The following is a 19370-nucleotide window of genomic DNA, read 5'->3' on the forward strand; positions in this document are numbered from 1 at the left end:
CATATTGTAGGATACATTCAGTTAATAAGATTAAATCTGTGAAATATATTAAAGAGACACTGTTGCCTTATAGAAACCTATTATTTCAAAATTCATATGTCTTTTGCTTTTCTTTTGGTAGAGAGATGGAAGAAAAAGTCACTCTGCTTAATGCACCTACAAAGAGACCAAGGTAATGCTCAAGAAACTATTAATACTATATGTACTGAATTTCTACCAGAAGGGTCTTACATAGGTCTATGCATTATTTGATCCCAGTGGCCTTTGATATCTTCTTAGGAGCCACCATGTGCTTAAATTTCTGAAAAGAGAGCCATAATTTCACCTTACACTAACATGGACAGCATTACATTGATGAATGTTGAAAAGTATAGGTGTTATGGATCAGACTAGAAACTGGCCTGGCCAAACCGTGATGAATACCTGAGGCAGGAATTGCAAAGCTTGCTGTGCAATTCATATTTTTTTATATCATAATTGGCAATTCTTTTAAGGGAACAGACTGGAAGCAGTCTTCTTTGAGATTGTTTTTATGTTAAATATGCCTTTGTTCTGGGGGTTGCTGGCAGGTCAAGCACCGTGACCGAAGCACCCATTGCTGTGGTAACATCACGAACCAGTGAAGTCTATGTTTGGGGTGGTGGGAAATCCACCCCCCAGAAACTGGATGTCATCAAGAGTGGCTGTAGTGCCCGGCAGGTGTGTGCTGGGAATACCCACTTTGCTGTGGTCACAGTGGAGAAGGAACTGTACACCTGGGTGGTAAGTGAGAGCTAAGGACTTTTGGAACAGTGCTGTCAGCCTACTTGTTTCCTGGGCCATGATGTCAAAGCATTTTGTTAGTCATATGATGCAGGCTGCAACATGGGGTGATGGAACTTCAGCTCTACGAGAGCAGAAATTCTGTTTGGTTCACTGATGTATCTAGCATGCCTGGTACATACTAGGTTACCTGTCAGCATTTTCTGAATGAATGAAAGAGGCAAAGAAAACTAAAAGAGCCCTAGCTTTGGACTCAGAAGAAGACCTGGCTCTTCAATTTATAGTTAGAGGAGGTACTTTGTTTCATTATTGTGAGGTTAAGAGCAGCTAGTATTTATGAAATAGCTTTATAGATGAAATACTGCACCATGTCAGGAAACCTCTGACTCCCACTGGTGGTTGAAGATGCCTAGGTATATCTTACATAGAACTTTTCTTGGTTCCCTTCTTACCTGCTTACCACAGTGAGTTTGCTGTTTCTTACCTCCCATTTTCTCCTTCACCTGCATTGAAACCTTCATCCCTATCACTCAGTTGAGTCTTGACAAAATAACTGATAAATTGCCAAAATAAAACAGGTGTTGTGTTTTCTTTTTGGTTTATGGATTTTTTTTTTTATTTTCATGGGACAAGGGATTGACCCAGGGCACTCCACTACTGAGCTACATCCCCAGCCCTTTTATTTTTAATTTTGAGATAAGGTCTTGCTAAGTTGTCCAGGCTGGCCCTGAATTTGTAATCCTGCCTCAGCCTCCCAAGTTTCTGGGATTACAGCTGTGCACCTTTGTGCCCAGCAAAACAGATGCATTTTAGCCCTTACCTTATTAACCTCTTGGCAGTGTTTGCCATCATGTACCACTCCCTTTTTTTTCTTTTTTTTTTTTTTTTTAATTAGTTACTCAAGACAATACAATGATCTTGATATATCATACATTTGATTCAAATGGGGTATGAATTCTCATTTTTCTACAGATTGCAGGTTCACATTGGTTATATAGCCACGTATATACATACAGCAATACTAGTGTCTGTTGTATTCTGCTGCCCTCCTTATCCCCCCCTCCCCTTGACCACTTCCTTCTTGAAGCATTGTTTTCACTCAGCTTCCATGGGAGCAGGTTCTAGTGGCTTTCCCCTGTCTCTTTGGCCTTGCCTTCTCAGGCTTATTTCATGCTGCTTTTTCTTTACCCTACCTTACATTTGGCCCTTGGTTCCTTTCCCTAAGGAAATTCATTGTTTTCAGTGGTTTAACAATATCTTCTCCATGAGGACAGGTACTAAAGTTATCTCCCATGAGTGAGGAGTAGGCACACAACTGTTGAGTGGTTGAAAGAATGATTTGGCCTTGGTTATAGAGTGATGACTTACTGTTATTTCCTAAGACCCTGTTCCTTAAAGAATTAGCCCTTGGGGGTGGCTTCCATAAGTAGAGTGAAACCAGTGTTTTAAACATCATTTGTATAAGGACTTATAGTTGAGTCCTTGAAAAGAATTACTTATCTCTGTAAGCTGTAGAAAAGTCACCAGGAATGTTCTCAGTAATGTATAGCAGCTTCTTTGATGTTGCCAGATTTTTTTTTTTTATAACTATTCTGTGTTTCAAGTAAACTGACCAAAATTATCCATAATTAAATGTATAGTTCACCTTAGAGTTAGTTGAAGAACAAGAGAAATGTATCCTTTTAAGGCTTGTTAATACTTTTTAAAATTTTTAGCCCATGGGCAGTGATTTTATACTACCTACTATTAAAAGGTTTAATCCCCTTACCCAATTTTTTTTCCTAATTTCTAAATTTCCAGCTGTTTTTTTTTTTCCTTTTTATTTTTCTTCATAAGAGGTTATATTAGCTGGGTGCAGCTATAATCCCAGATACCCTGGAGGCTTAGGCAGAAGATCTCAAATTTGAGGCGAGTTTGGGCACTTTGGCAAGACTCCCGTTTCAGAAATAAAAAGGGCTGGAGGGCTGGGGATGTGGCTCAAGCGGTAGCGCGCTCGCCTGGCATGCGTGCGGCCCGGGTTCGATTCTCAGCACCACATACAGACAAAGATGTTGTGTCCGCCAAATACTAAAAAATAAATATTAAAATTCTCTCTCTCTCTCTCTCCCTCTCTCTCACTCTTTCTTAAAAAAAAATAAAAAAATAAATAAATAAAAAAATAAAAAGGGCTGGAAATGTAGCTCTGAAATAGAATTCTAAGTTTGCTCCCCAGTACCATCCCTGCACCACACACACACTCAAAGAAGAAGAAAAGAAGTTATTTTAAAGATAGCCTGTTAGTGTGAAAAGTTAAAATTTCACAAGACCTCTTTATTTCACAGAACATGCAAGGAGGTACTAAACTCCACGGTCAGCTGGGCCATGGAGACAAAGCTTCCTATCGACAGCCAAAGCATGTGGAAAAGTTGCAAGGCAAAGCTATCCGTCAGGTGTCATGTGGTGATGATTTCACAGTCTGTGTGACAGGTAAGCCATCAACAGAAAGCATCTGAGTACATTTAATGTAGAGATTGTGCTTAAATCTGTGCAGTTTTAGTTAAGATTTTAACCCCCCCACCATCAAAAAAAAAAAAAAAAACAGTGTTCAAGGAAACAAAGACATTGAGAAATATGCCCATTAATAACAATACTCCCAATTTGCTGTTCTTAGGGAATGATTGGCAGGGAGAAGACAAACGGGAGAGGTGGATAACACAGAAGAGGCAGAATTAGGAGAAATACATTGTGTGTCCCATTTGAGGGAGAAAATAATCTTACTACCTCTGGAGGCTGTGGATAACAAAATCGGGATCAAGAGCTAAATTTAGTTTGGGGCTAGTCATTACTCATTTTATGATTCCTGGTACTTCTCTTTTTATCTCTAAGATAGAGTCCTTAAACATGACAGCACTGCCATTTTTAAACTATTACAGTAATAATAAACACATACAGCTCTAGACTTAAATACAGACAGCTCTAGACTTACATAATGTGTCCTTTTGGTTTCTCTGATACAGTAAACTCATGTGCGATTATTGGCTGGATCCTCATTTTAGCCCTGTCCAGCTTTCTGATTGGACAAAATAAGTCAGTCCTGTGATGAGTTGTTTGCTTTTCTTTTGCAGATGAGGGTCAGCTGTATGCATTTGGATCAGATTATTATGGCTGCATGGGGGTGGACAAGGTTGCTGGCCCAGAAGTGCTAGAACCCATGCAATTGAACTTCTTCCTCAACAATCCAGTGGAACAGGTCTCCTGTGGAGATAATCATGTAGTGGTTCTGACACGAAATAAGGAAGTCTATTCTTGGGGCTGTGGAGAATATGGTAAGTGTAGCCTTACTTGTGTTTACTTCTTCCCCGGTGCACAATCCAACTTCAGATTTGCATGCATCCAAACATATCACGTAGCTCTATTCCAGGGCTGAGGTTATGGCTTAGCAGTAGAGCGCGTACACAGCAGACGCGAGGCCCTGGTATGATCCTCAGCACCACATAAAAATAAATAAGTAAAATAAAGGTATTGTGTCCAACTACAACTAAAAAATAAATATTAAAAAAAAAGAGAAGTGTTAATTTCATTAAAGAGACTCTGTAGAACATCTTCATTTGAAAGAAGACTGTAATCCGAATGACTTTGTTTCTTATTTGTGTTTCAGGACGACTGGGTTTAGATTCAGAAGAGGATTACTATACGCCACAAAAGGTAAAATCAGAAGCAGCTTCTTCCTAAAGCTTATCTAAGTCACATAGGAAGAACACATTCTTTTCCTGACTCTTCATATCAAGGTGTTAATTTCTAAAGTATTTTGACAATCTAGGATTCCTGGGTTAGTGTTGTGTGGTCTTTTCATCTGACTAAATCATAATGGATACAACTACTGTGGACACAGTAGAGTCACATCTTACTCAGGGATGAGAGCTAAAATCAGCATATTCAGAGGAAAAGTCACATACTGTTAAATATACATAGAAAACTCCTCAGGAACATACTGGAAAGCAATATGCTATCTCTTAACACAGCCATTTTCTCCTCGTGGTTTCTATGTTAAACACCAGATGAAATAGTTTTTGTTTAGGAATCATGTGGTGCAAATCTTCATATCTAATTACTCAGCACTTCGAGAGCTGGCACTTTGAGAGGCTCGCTGGAGTTGAAACCAGCTGTGGGAAAGTCGTCATCTTCTCTCACACCCCCCTGGGGCATAGGCTGGAGGGGTACCTACCATTGACTATACCATTTACTATTACAAGTTTTTATTTACATTTTAAAATTAACTGGTGTTTTTGTGGGGTCCACCCTCGATGGGATTCACAGCAGTTGCTCTTCTGAAAGCTATCGTAGAAATTGTGAGGTTTGAGGCTTCAGGTTTCGTACACATTAGCTAAAGAAGAATGTGGGCATTTGCAAATGTTCTCTCAGATTTGCGAATGCTAACTCAAAATAAGTGGGGGGAGGTAGGGAAGAATAGAAGTACTTTGGATTAGACAAAGGGGAATGAAGGGAAGAGAAAGGGAATGGGAATAAGGAAGATAGTAGAATGAATTAGATGTAACTTTTCTATGTTCATGTATGAATACACGACCAATGTATTTTCACAACCAGAAGAATGGGAAGTTATACTCCATATATGTATAATTTGTCCAAGTACATTCTACTGTCATGTATAACTAAAAAAACAATTTTTTTCCAATCCAATTCTCTTATTAATTTTATTATGGCTCAGATTTTCCCTTCTTTGACCAGTGTGTGGATATGATAGCAGTAACTCCACTAGACATTTGGTTTCATGATTTGAGTTTATATTCACCATCTTACCACTTGTCTTATCTGTTTTTTTTATATATATATATATTTTTTTCAGCTACACATGACATTTCAATGATCTTGGCAATTCATACATTTGAATCATTGGGGTATAATTTCTCATTTTTCTAATTGTACAGATTGCAGAATCACACTGGTCATAGAGTCACCTATATACATACAGCAATCATAATGTCTATTCTATTCTGTGCCCTTCCTATCCCCCCTACTCTTCCCCTCCCCTCCCATCATTTCTCTCTATCCAATCTAATGTGATACACTTTTTTTTCTTTTTCTCATCACAACATCATACATCTATTCTCTATAATGATGAGGTTCTCCTTCCATCTTCCGTGCAATTCCCCTTCTCCCTCTTTTTCCCCTCCCACCTCTCTTCCCTATTTAGTGGTAGTCTTCTCATGCCCTTCCTCCCTATCCCATTTTGAGTCACCCCCCTTATATCAGAGAAGACATTCGGCATTGGTTTTTAGGGATTGGCTAACTTCATGTAGCATAATCTGCTCTAATGTTATTCATTTCCCTGCAAATGCCATGATCTTGTTATTTTTTAGTGCTGAGTAATATTTCATTGTGTATAAATGCCACATTTTTTTAATCCATTCATCTATTGAAGGGCATCTAGGTTGGTTCCACATTCTACCTATTGTGAATTGTGCTGCTATAAACATTGATATGGCTGTGTCCCTGTAGTATGCTCTTTTTAGGTCTTTTGGGTATAGCTTTCCCTTGGAAAGCTGGGAATTGAACCACCATTTGACCCAGCTATTCCCCTTCTCGGACTATACCCAAAAAAAAAAATTTTTTTTTAAAGTTTTTAAAAAAAGAATATGGGCATTTGGAAGTCCTAGCTGCCATCTCAGTACCCTGTCACCTCTCTTATAAAATGAACAGCTTGGAACCCACAGGTCCATTAAGTGTCTTCGATGGCTGTCAAGAAGCCCTCTGTCTCAGAGGATGAAACCAGCAAGGGATTCAAGCATCTCCTTTCCAGCTTGTTTTGAGCAGTCTTCTCCTTCAGAAAAGTAGGATCTGTTACTAAAACAGACAGGGACTATCTAGTTGAACTGGAACTGCCACTTTTTTCTTCCTGGTTGGAAATACTAGCCCTTAAGCTGATGGGCAAATCTGAAGAGAATGGACCATCCTCTACTTCCCTGTTGTCATTCTGCTAAATGCAACATGTTGCTTCTGAAAGAATTTTGGAATTTTTTTTCAAACATGAGTTACATATTTGGGATTAATTTTCTTCCAACTTACTTTTCCCTTACAGGTAGATGTTCCTAAGGCCTTGATCATTGTTGCAGTTCAGTGTGGCTGTGATGGGACCTTCCTGCTGACCCAGTCAGGCAAAGTGCTGGCTTGTGGACTTAATGAATTCAATAAATTGGGTCTGAATCAATGCATGTCTGGAATCATCAACCATGAAGTGAGTGCCCCCTCCAAGTCCCAACCATACCATTAGAACTTCTCCTGGTTGAAATTTCTTTGGGATTATTGGTCAGTGACCATGGTATTTGATTTAAGAATGAAGCTGGGTTGAGGTTTTAGCTCAGTGGTAGAACACTTGTCTAGAATGTGTGAGGCCCTGGGTTCGATCCTTAGTACCACATAAAAAAATAAATGAATGAAATGAAGGTATTGACTGTCCATCTACAACTAATATATATATATATATATATTTTTTTTTTTTTTTTAAATAAGGTGATGATCTCACATATATTATTTTTAGCAAAAGAAACCAGCCACACATACTATATGATTCCAATTAGGTGAACTTCAAGAACAGGCAGAATTAACTTCGGACGGCAGAAATCAAAATAGTGGTTACCTCTGGGTGAAGGGGTCTGGTTATTATCAGAAGAGGTGAGAGGGATCCTGGGGTGATGGGAATGATTTCTGTCTTGATCTGGTGGTGGTTTTACAAATGGGTACACACACAAAAATATATATCATGCTGTATGGTATTTTGCAGTATATCATGCCTCAGTAAATAAATTGATTATAAAGAACAAAATGAAAAAATTCAGATTCTACCTTATTATTAAAAGAGGAACAAGAAAATTAACATGAAAAAAAAGTAACATTTCCATTCATTACCCCCTGGAGAGTTTTTCAGATTTATTGTTCTCAAATTACTGATCCTGTATAGACTTATTAAGTATACTTGCCATTCTCCCCCTGCAAGGATGTCATGAAATTCACCACTGATACTAAATCGTAGGTTCCTCTTTGTGTAAGTATGATGAGTTTTTGTCATTTCTTTTTTCTTTTCTTTTGGTGATGGTGCTGGGGATCAGACCCAGGGCTTTGTGCATATAAGGCAAGCACTCTACCAGCCAAGCTATCTCCCCAGCTCCAGTTTTTGTCATTTCTAAAGAACCAAAGTAACAAGAATTTTTCTGACTCAATGAAAAACATAAAAGTTAATGATAGAAGGTAGACTAACACAGCCCTAGAACTCAACCACTTGATAAAAGGCAAAGTTTACAATTTGACCTTGATCAAATTACCTAAATACTATACCCCAAATTGCTAACCTATTAAAAAGAAAAACACAAAAGTTAAATTTTAAGCAGTCTGTGAAGTAGCAATTTTCAGGTAAGTATAAACTCTGGGCGAGACTGGGGAGTGTGTAGTTTGAAAGGCATATTCAGAATTATACTGTTTGATTTTTTGTTGGGTTGGAATATTGGATTTGTTGTGAAATTTTAAACTTATAGGGGAGGATATTTTTATACTAATTCAACATGGGTTTTTAAGAAGTTAAACACTATTGACCCCCTAGATGAAGTTAGATCACATGATGTTTCATAGGCTGGAGAGAATCTTCAGGATTTGAATTCCCTGCACTTTTGAGGTATGCATTGTGAAACCAAGGCAGATGTCAATAATTGTATCCTTACATAAATACTTCTGGGATGGAGAGTTTTTGTGTGATATATCTTAATTTAGAATGTAAAAATTTATTTTCAGAAAGCCTTGCTTCATATGCTAAATTCTGTGTTTGCATTTTGAGCTTGTTTCTTTTTTTATTGTGTTAAAATGGAAAGTTACCTACACTCTTTTCTTGGCAACCATTCATTTGGTCCTCATCCATTCTCAGCCTGATTATTTTTCCATTTTTTCTCTCACAAATCTTTGCTTTCTCTTTTACTTGTTTCAGGCATACCATGAGGTTCCCTACACTACCTCCTTTACATTGGCCAAGCAACTGTCCTTTTATAAGATTCGTACCATTGCCCCAGGCAAGACCCATACAGCTGCTATTGATGGTGAGTTGATTTTCAACTATATTGTGTCCCTTAGGAGCTCAAGTGTTAGCTTTGCTTTTTTTTTTTTTTTTTTTTTTTTGGTACTGAGAATTAAGTCAGGGACGCTCAACCACTGAGCTACATCCACAGCCCTTTTTATAGTTTATTTAGAGACAGAGTGTCACTGAGTTGCTGGGGCTGGCTTTAAACTCACAGTACTCCTGCCTCAGACTTCCAAGCCAATGTGTTAGCTTTTCTTAATGACATTTTCATCTTCCTGATTTTCCCCATCTAGTATTGTCATTAACAATCAGGCATTCAAGCACACATTTTTTACTGTTAATCATTATAAATGCATGATAAATATATTTCTCTGAGAATACCACACCTCTAATGCCTGACATATTGTCTCTAATTAGTACCCTTTATGTATTAGAAGTTAGGTAGTACCCATTTTCCACATTAAAAATACAATATTGGAGACAGAATAAAATATTGAGTCGCTTAATGGATCTAACAGATTGCAGTGCTTAGATTGTGTAGCCTCCATAGATCCAGGATCATGTGGCTAGCTAACAACCAGACACTAATGCAGGGACTCATTATGTCTTCCTTCGGTAACCCATTTGTGCCTGGTTATTTATTTTGGCTTCTCTTTCAGAGCGAGGCCGGTTACTGACCTTTGGCTGTAATAAGTGTGGTCAGCTGGGCGTTGGGAATTACAAGAAGCGTCTGGGAATCAACCTGTTGGGGGGACCCCTTGGTGGGAAGCAAGTGATCAGAGTCTCCTGTGGTGATGAGTTCACCATTGCTGCCACTGATGGTGAGTCTGTACTTGTCATTTCCAGCTTTCTGAACATATGGGTATGTTTTTATTGGGACTAGTTTTTATATAGCTGGATTATGATTTACTTTTTTATTTATAGGAAATCAATGGCAAATTATTATATATCTTAAGACTCATTGACTTTTTGTGTGTTAAATATAGTAATTTTTTTAAGGGTCAGATTTCTGGATAATAATGAGTTGATTTCTAAATTCCTTCCTTTTAAATTTTTAATTAATTTTTTGGGTAAAATGTTTTCAGAATTATCAAGAATTTCTGTCTATAGCTTGCCAAGCAACACACTGGTGCCAATTATCAGTAACTAGGTAACTGGAAAGAATATAGGCAGATCTTTCAATACTATGATAGAGGCGTCCAACTAGAGGCATCCAACTTCTTCCAGTGCTCAGTCCTCTCTCCAGAGTGAGTTCATTCCTGAAACTTTATATTATTCAACAGCCCCTCAATCTAAGTGTTACAAAAGATAGCCCAGTTATCCTAGGTGATTCCTAATGCCTATTATCTTAGCATAATCATTAGTATAGATAGAACCCCTCCTTCGAATTAAAAGCAAAAAGGCCTGATTTGGATAAGAATCAGGATTCTGGATTTGGCATCATAGACAAACAATGTATTCTTATTTTATGCCCAAAACATGTTACTCTGCAGCCTTCCTGTCTATAAGTGGCAGCTCCATCCTATACCCTTCATCCCATTCATCAGCAAATCCTATTAATTATCTTCAAAACATATCCAACAACTTATCATCACCACTTACTATAGCTGATCTCCCCACTTCCACCCTGACTTCTTTGCAGTTTCTTTTCCTCATTGTAGCCTCAGGGATCCTTTTAAATACCTCCTGTTCAGAACCTCTAAGGGCTTCCTACATCAGTCAGGAAAAACCAGAGTCATCATAGTAGCCTCTACAGTCCTATATAACCAGAACTCCAACCATCTCCTCATCTCTCCTTTGACCACTCTGTCGTTTGTTACTTTGCTCCAGCCACAAGCTCCTCCTCGTCCTTTTGCACTTATTTTACCTTGCATTTGCTGTTCCATCTGCCTAGAAACTCTCTCCCTCATTTCAACCACATTTCTACTTAAGCATCCAAAAGTACTTCTCTGACCACCCTTTCTATAATAAACCCCTTCCTGTGATTATTCTTTTTTTCTGCTAATTTTTCATCTCCACTTATCTTCCTTCATAACACATATTACTCCCTGAAGCATTAGATATTTCTTCGTATATTATTAGTCTCTCCCGCTCCAGTGTTGGTTCCAGAGGAGCAGGGACTTAATTTTGTTCACTGCTAATTCACCTCAGGCAGTGCCTGTCATGAAGTAGATGTCTAATAAATGTTTGAATGACCAGTAAAAAGTTGTTGAGTGAGTAAAGCAGTGTATGAATGGCAATACATAGGAGCTGGGGGTTTTGTGTTATTCTTGTTATTGTTTGTTATTTATTTTTTACCTGGGTGGGATCAGGAGGAATTTAGGCTTCTGTAGGGGAATAAACAAATTACCCTCATTTGGGACAGTTTTCTATCTCTGAAAAGATGGGGAACTCAAAAAGTTGGGAGGCCAGTGTTCCATTAAATGATATTCTGTTTAATTTTTTTTTTCTAGATAATCACATTTTTGCTTGGGGAAATGGTGGTAATGGTCGCCTGGCAATGACCCCCACAGAGAGACCACATGGTTCTGATATCTGTACCTCATGGCCTCGGCCTATTTTCGGATCTCTGCATCATGTCCCAGATCTATCCTGCCATGGTTGGCACACCATTCTCATAGTTGGTAAGGGTTTCATATGTGAGGGATTGGGATGGCTTGGACAGGCTTGATCCACACCTACAGTACTATTGGTCATATTCTTGGGGAAAAAAATTCCTGTAGTAAAGAGGCTACTACTCTAAGTCTTATAATGGACAACATGCCCTAATCATTGTGAAGTTATCTGGAGTCTGAGATAGCAATTATTACCTCCCTCCTGATTTCTCCTCACTTTTCCTGCCTGTGTCTATATACAATGCTTACTGACTGAATATGTTTCCTCAGAGAAAGTCTTGAATTCTAAAACCATCCGTTCTAACAGCAGTGGCCTCTCCATCGGAACTGGTAAGTAGCAATATCTCAGGTACCACTGGTTTTCTGAAGAATGGGTCGTTGGGTTAGAGTTCATGTACTCTCCAAAACTAAAGGGAAAACAGAAAATTTCTTTGGGAAATGAAGTATATATAGTGATTAAGAGGAAAGATACTATGTTGGTGAGTTTCACAATAAGTCATGACTTACATTGTGCTCTGGGTAGAGTACATTTTTTGCCTTCAACACATATGGAAGTAATTAGTGGCTTTCTCATACTGTAACTTGTGCTGATCCTTTCCTTACTCTCCTAGGGGCCATGTGTTCTCTCTGTCCTTTGTGCCATTGTATTCTCTGGGGTATTCCATTCTATAGAAACCATCCTTCAAAACAGGCTATCATAGCCACACTGGTGGCACACACCTGTAATCCCAGTGGCTCAAGAGGCTGAGACAGGAGGACCAAAAGTTCAAAGGCAGCCTCAGCAAAAATGAGGCACTAAGCAACTTCGTGAGAACCCATCTCTAAATAAAATATAAAATAGGTCTAGTGATGTGGCTCAGTGTTTGAGTGCCCCTGGGTTTAATCCCCGGTACCACCACCACCACCGCCCCCCCCACCTCCGCACACACACCAAAAAAAAAAAAAAACAGGCTACCAGAAATGAAAGTCACCTAAACTTTCAACATAATTAGGAAAACGAACCAAGCCAGGTGCGGTGGCACACACCTGTAATCCCAGCAGCTCAGGAGGCTGAGCCAAGTGGATTGCAAGTCAAAACCACCTTCAGCAAAAGCAAGGTGCTAAGAGCTCAGTGAGATCCTGTCTCTACATAAAATACAAAATAAGGCTAGCGATGTGGTTCAGTGGTTGAATGCCCTTGAGTTCCACCCCCATTACCAAAAAGAAAAAGAAAGAAAGAAAAATGAGCCTGAGTTTTCTGATAATTTTCCTTTAACTGCTTTCTCCATGTTTCTCTGTTACTTAGGACTATCCATGAAATTGACTATTCCTCCTTGGTCTTTCACCTGCTAGAAGTTCCTGTAGATTTGGTATCTCAGGACCAGTTTTTTCATGGAATCCAACAGATAAAAGCAGATTAATTCTCCCAAAAGAAACAGTTTAAAATCTTATCTAGACTTTTTGAACTTTAACTTACATATACGTTACCTCTTTATACTTTTTATTGGTTTCCTTAAGTAATCCATTGCTCATGATTTCTGATTGTGCATGTTAATGCCTGTCACAAATGATTAAATATCATTTTGCTAAGCACAGTTCTCTTTTTCAAGCAAGAGCAGAAATTTTTGTATTTTTTTTAATTCATTAAATTTATCCATATTACCTAGAAGAGCGTCTGGCAAATGGAAGATGCTGTGTGAATATTTATTGATTAAATATGTCATACCCTTCCATTGCAAGGAAGAGTGTTCCTTGTTTCTTGTTCCATTTGTACAAGAGTGAAAATGAACAGCACCTCCAAATAGTCTATAGTTTAAAGTGTAAAAAGCAAGTTTCAGCAGACTATGTACCTTTTCATAAAGTTTATTTTTATTTTATAATTTATATTTGCCATACTAGGGATTGAACTCAGGGGCTCTTTACCACTGAGCTGGCATCCCCATCCTTTTTATTTTTTATTTTGCCCAGGCTGGCTTTGAGCTTGTGATCCTCCTGCTTTAGCCTCCCAAGTTGCTGAGATTACAGAAGTGTGCCATCACACCTGGCACCTTTTTATGAAATTTTTAAACAAACCAAATAAATATATCGCTTGGGGCTGGGGTTGTGGCTCAGTGGTAGAATGCTTGCCTAGCATGCACGAGACACTGGGTTCGATCCTCAGCACCACGTAAATGTAAAATAAAGATGTTGTGTCCGCATAAAACTTAAGAATAAATATTTTTTAAAAAATATCCCTCCCAGCTCTTGAGAGACTCTTTTTTAAAAAATGAATAAATAAATAATATATTGATTAAAGATACATTACACATATATTGATAAAATCTTTTTAAGAAGAAATGACATATATAAAATTAAGGGCTGGGGATGTGGCTCAAGCGGTAGCTCACTCACCTGGCATGCATGGGGTGCTGGGTTTGATTCTCAGCACCACATAAAAAAATAAAAAATAAAGATGTTGTGTCCACCGAAAACTAAAAAATAAAATGTTAAAAAAAATAAAATTAATCAAGAATGATTTCATCTGGGTAGGAAGCCAGAGAAGGAGGGAATTCTCTAAACAGATAAAATGAGTGTCAGAGCTTTCAATGACAGTGGGAATGTTCCATATCTGTGCTATCCAGAAGAGTAGTCCCTAGCCTCATGTGGTTATAGAGTGCTCAAAAAGTGGCTAATGTGACTGAGGAACTGAATTTTTAATTTTATTTAAATTTATTTATTTATTTTTAATTTTTTATTATTAGTTGTTCAAAACATTACAAAGCTCTTGACATATCATATTTCATGCATTTGATTCAATCGGATTATGAACTCCCATTTTACCCCGTATACAGATTGCAGAATCACATCGTAATTTTATTTAAATTTAAATGACTACATACATTTTTTTTACTTAGCCAGGAATTGAACCCAGGGGCACTTAACCACTGAGCCATATCCCCAGTCTTTTTCTGGGAGGGTGGGCATGTACTGGGGAATTGAACTCAGGAGCACTCGGCCACTAAGTCATATCCTCATCCCTATTTTGTATTTTATTTAGAAACAGGGTCTCACTGAGCTGCTCAGTACCTCACTTTTGTTGATGCTGGCATTGAACTGCAGTCCTCCTGCCTCAGGCTCCTGTGCCGGTGGAATTACATGTGTGTGCCACAGCTCCTGGCTCCCAGCCCTTTTTATATTATTTGGAGACAGGATCTCGCTTAGTTGCTGAGGCTAGCTTTGAACTTGCTGTCCTCTTGCCTCAGCCTTCCAAGCCACTAGGATTATAGGCATGTGCCACTGCACACAGCAGCTGCATACAATTAAAGGCTACTCTATTGGATAGCACAATTCTACTTTTAGTGATAGCATCATGTATTTATTTCATTGTTAGCATGAAAAATTGTATATATGAAAATGGTCTTCTGTTTATCTCACATGTAACATAATTCTTAAAAGCCACTTAGAGTAAAAAAAACAAACTTCAAGAGCTTATGTTAGAATCTACATATCTAAAGCTGCCGGAGTAGGATCCTAGTGTAGCATAGTAGTCAGTCCTCAAGCCAGCATAACATGGGATGATGATAAGCAATCCTTTACATTTAACCTTAGAATATATTATGAACAGTTATTTTTATTTTTTGTACTGAGATTGAACCCAAGGGTGTTTTACCACTGAACTACATCTCCTTTTTGTTTTTCATTTTGAGACAGTCTTGCTAAATTGCTGAGACTGACTTCAAACTTAGAATCCTCTTATCTTTTTTTTTTTTTTTTTAAGGAGAGAGAGAATTTTTTTTTTTTTTTTTTTTTTTTTTTTTTTTGTAGATGAACACAACACAATGCCTTTATTTTTATGTGGTGCTGAGAATCGAACTGAGTCCTGCCTGTGCTAAGTAAGTGCTCTACCACTGAGCCACAATCCCAGCCCCGGAATCCTCTTATCTTAACTTCCTGAGTCTCTTGGTGCTACTGTACCTCGATTCAAGAAATATTTTTTTTAGCTTTGGGCAAATTTATTTTCTTATATTTTTCTTTGGCCCACATCAAAATTCATTTGCATTTCCTGAGTGCACATCAGCTAGTCTTAATTATAGTAGCTTGAACCAGCCATATTTTTAAAATAAATACAAATAGTCACACATGCCTGTAATCCCAGCAACTGAGGAGGCTGAGGCAGGAGAATTACAAGTTTGAGGCTAGCCTCAGCAACTTAGCAAGGCCCCATCTCAAAATTTAAAAATAGAGAGGGCTCAGGATGTGGCTTAGTGGTAAAGTGTCCCTGAGTTCAATCCCTAGTAGAAAAAAAAAATTTTTTTTAAACATACAAATAATTGGGGCTGGGGATGTAGCTTAAGCGGTAGCGTGCTCGCCTGGCATGCGTGCAGCCCGGGTTCGATCCTCAGCACCACATACAAACAAAGATATTGTGTCCACCAAAAACTAAATAATAAATATTTTTAAAAATAAAATAAAATAAAAACATACAAATAATCATCAAAGAATTTAACACTTAGATGAATGTTGAAGAATTCACCATTTGAGTGTTTCCCCAGACAGGGAGTTGCCAGTGGTGAGTTTATCTGGCAACTTTAAGAGATGTTTGACTCAAATGTTTTTGTGAACTTCTTTTTACTTTTATTTTTTATATAATATGGAACATTTCACAAATTTACATGTCATCTTTGTGCAAGGCCATGCTAATCTCTGTATCATTTCCATTTTAGAATAGTGATGCTGAAGCAAGCATTTAAACTTTTTATATGAGGTGAATGTCAGTGGAGGATGCTGGAGTCTGAATGTATTTGCTAAAGATGCATAGTAAGCATGGGCACTCCATCTAGTGAACTGTGTTTGAAGGGATTGTTCGGTAATGCATTATAATATTGATAATCTGCTATGAATATAGGATAAGCAAATTCAGAAAATAGAAATGAACTTCAGTTATGAAGATCCTGTCATAAAGATACCTTGTATAAAAACTTAACAATTTAGTCTCAAATATCTGACTTGCACTATAGCCATTCTACTTCATGCAACTCTTAGGAACCTTTCCAGGGGTAAGTGGGACCATTAGAAGCTAAATCTTTATTACTTCATAGCAAAGCTCTATACTTCTGTGCCATTTATCCGTCAGTGGTTCAGAACTCTAGCCCAGGAGCTGGTGGCGGCGGCCCTGGTGGTGGTGGCGAAGAGGAGGACAGTCAGCAGGAATCTGAAACTCCTGACCCAAGTGGAGGCTTCCGAGGAACAATGGAAGCAGACCGAGGAATGGAAGGTTTAATCAGTCCCACGGAGGCCATGGGGAATAGTTGTGGGGCTAGCAGCTCCTGTCCTGGTTGGCTTCGTAAGGTAATTCTTTTGGAAGATATACCTCAGATAAAATATATATATATATATCCCTTTGCAAGGACTGGAAAAGAGATCTCAGGATCTCTTGGTTTACCTTGTCCTGTTAAACTGTTTTGTGGCAAGAATCTAGGTTTCTGATTTCTACCTGGAAAGAAATCACCAAAATGTTAATTCCTTTTTTCTTTCTAATAAAAGTGATAGAAAACATCCTCATATTTGTATTACTTAAATAGACTGTACATTAATATGTAATCTACTTAGAAGTCAGTTTTTGTAGTGCATGTGTGCAAATACTAAGAAGTTCATAGATTTTTGTTCTCTTTTTAAAAGTGGAATATTGGGGCAATTGGAATGCCTTACAATATAAATACAATTTATCAAAGTTGAGGTTCAGATAGTAAAAATGATATTGAAATATATTTATTTTTGTAGAAAGTTAATTAAATATGTTACACAAAAGAATATGAACAAGACTGTATAGTGATCATTTTGACAGTGGTTATCTGGTGAATTGCTGGTGGTTTTTATTAGCTTCCTTTGCCCATTTGTATTGTATTCGTAAACATAAAGTTTGTGAAGTTTAAAATTTTTTCTCAAAAAAAAAGAACTACAGATTTAAAGTTCCTTAACCAACAAGACTAAACTTGATAGTTATTTGAAGAATATAAGCACAGCCTCAGCCATAGTCTTTAGCAGTCTAGCAGTTAACCTTACTGTCATCACATTCAAGCCTCCCCACTCATTGAATAGCCTGTGCAGAATTAAGTGTGTTGGAAATGCACCAAATACTCCAGACTCTGTTCTTGAACTTGAGTCTGAATTTGCATCATTGTTACTCTACCACTGAAAGGTTTGGTGGTTTTGTTCCCAGTAAGGGTGAGCTATGTTGTTAACCACAGCTAATCTGCCCACTAGAGGGTGCTGATGTCACAACAGAATGAAAGCTAGAGCAAAAGTAAGGGAATTTGAGAGAAATAAAATTTCTGCAAACAATTGATGAGATTCTTTCTCATGTACATAGGAGCTGGAAAATGCAGAATTCATCCCCATGCCTGATAGCCCATCTCCCCTGAGTGCAGCATTTTCAGAATCTGAAAAAGATACCCTGCCCTATGAAGAGCTGCAAGGACTCAAAGTGCCCTCCACAGTTCCTCCAGAGCACAAGTCCCCAATGGGAGCCTGGGTAACAGCTTTTTACCTTGAATTGCCAACTGAGTAGAGTAACTGCAAGCTTTGCCTGGTCCTTCTGGACTCACTGTGTCCCCTGGCTTCCCTGGTCTTCTGGCTGCCCTGCATCCACTCTGTACTCTTCTGTCTACTAGTCCTATAACTTTCCACCCAAGGCTAAACTGAGCTGCCTTGGATCAGTATTTTACCTATTGCATTTCTGGAAGATTAACATCTTTTTACACTGAGCGTTCTCTTTTCTCTCTGCCTCAAAAGTACCAAAATTGAAGTTCTGGAATTCTGATTCAGTTTTTTATGATACTGCTAGGATGGGTTGGAAGTTGTAACTATAAGAAGTAATGCTTGAAGCACAGGGCAGGAGTAACAGGTGCACCCAGTCTCAGCAGAAATGAAATTGTGGTAAATACTTCAATAAAACTGCAAACCAAGAAAACAGTAGAATGAGTCAGACATAACTTTTCTATCTCTTATGTGAATGCATGACCAGGATAACACCCCATCAAGTACAACCACAAGAATGGGAAGTTATATTCCATGTATGTATAATATGTCAAAATATTCTCTGTTGTCATGTATATCTAAAAAGAACAAATGTTTTAAAAAGTTTTTTTAAAGGATATGGGGAAAAAAAACTTCTGGATGGGAAGGCAACAAACTTTTCTATAGAAGGCCAGGTAGTAAGTATTTTAGATTCTGCAGGCCATTCAATCTCTTAGAACTATTCAATTCTGACATCACAGCACAAAAGCAACCCCAAATACAGGATGGGTATCTTTTATCCAAAATGCTTGAGTTCCAGAAGTGTTTTGGATTTCAAATTTTATCAGATTTTTTAATATTTGCATGTACATAATGAGATCTTGGAACTGGGACCCAAGTCTAAACACAAAATTTATATTTTATAGACATTTTATACACTATTTTATTGTGCCTGTTCTTTGATCACTATCCATCACATGAAGTCAGATGAGGAATTTTTCATAGGCATCATGTCAGTAATGCCCAAAAGTTTTATATTTGGGAGCATTTGGAATTTTCAGATTAGGGATGCTTGACCCATATACATAATGAATGAGCATGCTTGTCTTTCAATAAAACTTTATTTATAAAACAGGCAGTAGGCCAGAATCGGCACATGGGCTGTCATTTGTTGACCCTGGCTATTAGGAAAGTACAATAGAAGAAGGAAGAAAATTCAGACTAGGATAATTGAAAACCTTCCCAGAAGAAGTAATGAAACCTTTGAAACACGATGGTGAATTAGCCTTCTTGAATTGTGCTGGCAGTCACACCTCTCAAATTTTTCAGACTGATCCACTACATTTCATAAACGTTGACCCTTTAGATCACACTGTCCTCCACTGTGATCAGAAGGACTTGTTCCAAACTAAATCATGCACTTTAAAATTGTTTACAGAATCCTTCAAAATAGGTCACTG

General features: G+C 38.0%; 1 protein-coding gene and 1 pseudogene across 1 annotated transcript in view; one reads left to right on the forward strand and one right to left on the reverse strand.

Moving 5' to 3' along the window:
• Nek9 (NIMA related kinase 9) overlaps positions 1-19370 on the forward strand; it is a 39642-nt gene that overhangs the window by 15890 nt on the left and 4382 nt on the right. Inside the window, exons 9-20 of the mRNA XM_076849841.2 lie at positions 122-172; positions 570-762; positions 3084-3228; positions 3867-4067; positions 4400-4446; positions 6839-6994; positions 8732-8840; positions 9481-9642; positions 11275-11445; positions 11707-11766; positions 16529-16743; positions 17765-17926. Coding sequence (XP_076705956.1) covers positions 122-172; positions 570-762; positions 3084-3228; positions 3867-4067; positions 4400-4446; positions 6839-6994; positions 8732-8840; positions 9481-9642; positions 11275-11445; positions 11707-11766; positions 16529-16743; positions 17765-17926 — 1672 coding nt within the window. The remainder of the gene's footprint in view (positions 1-121; positions 173-569; positions 763-3083; positions 3229-3866; positions 4068-4399; positions 4447-6838; positions 6995-8731; positions 8841-9480; positions 9643-11274; positions 11446-11706; positions 11767-16528; positions 16744-17764; positions 17927-19370) is intronic.
• LOC143396020 (U6 spliceosomal RNA) lies at positions 16040-16140 on the reverse strand (annotated as a pseudogene).

Source organism: Callospermophilus lateralis, chromosome 3 (genome assembly GCF_048772815.1).
Source record: "Callospermophilus lateralis isolate mCalLat2 chromosome 3, mCalLat2.hap1, whole genome shotgun sequence".
Lineage (NCBI taxonomy): Eukaryota > Metazoa > Chordata > Mammalia > Rodentia > Sciuridae > Callospermophilus > Callospermophilus lateralis.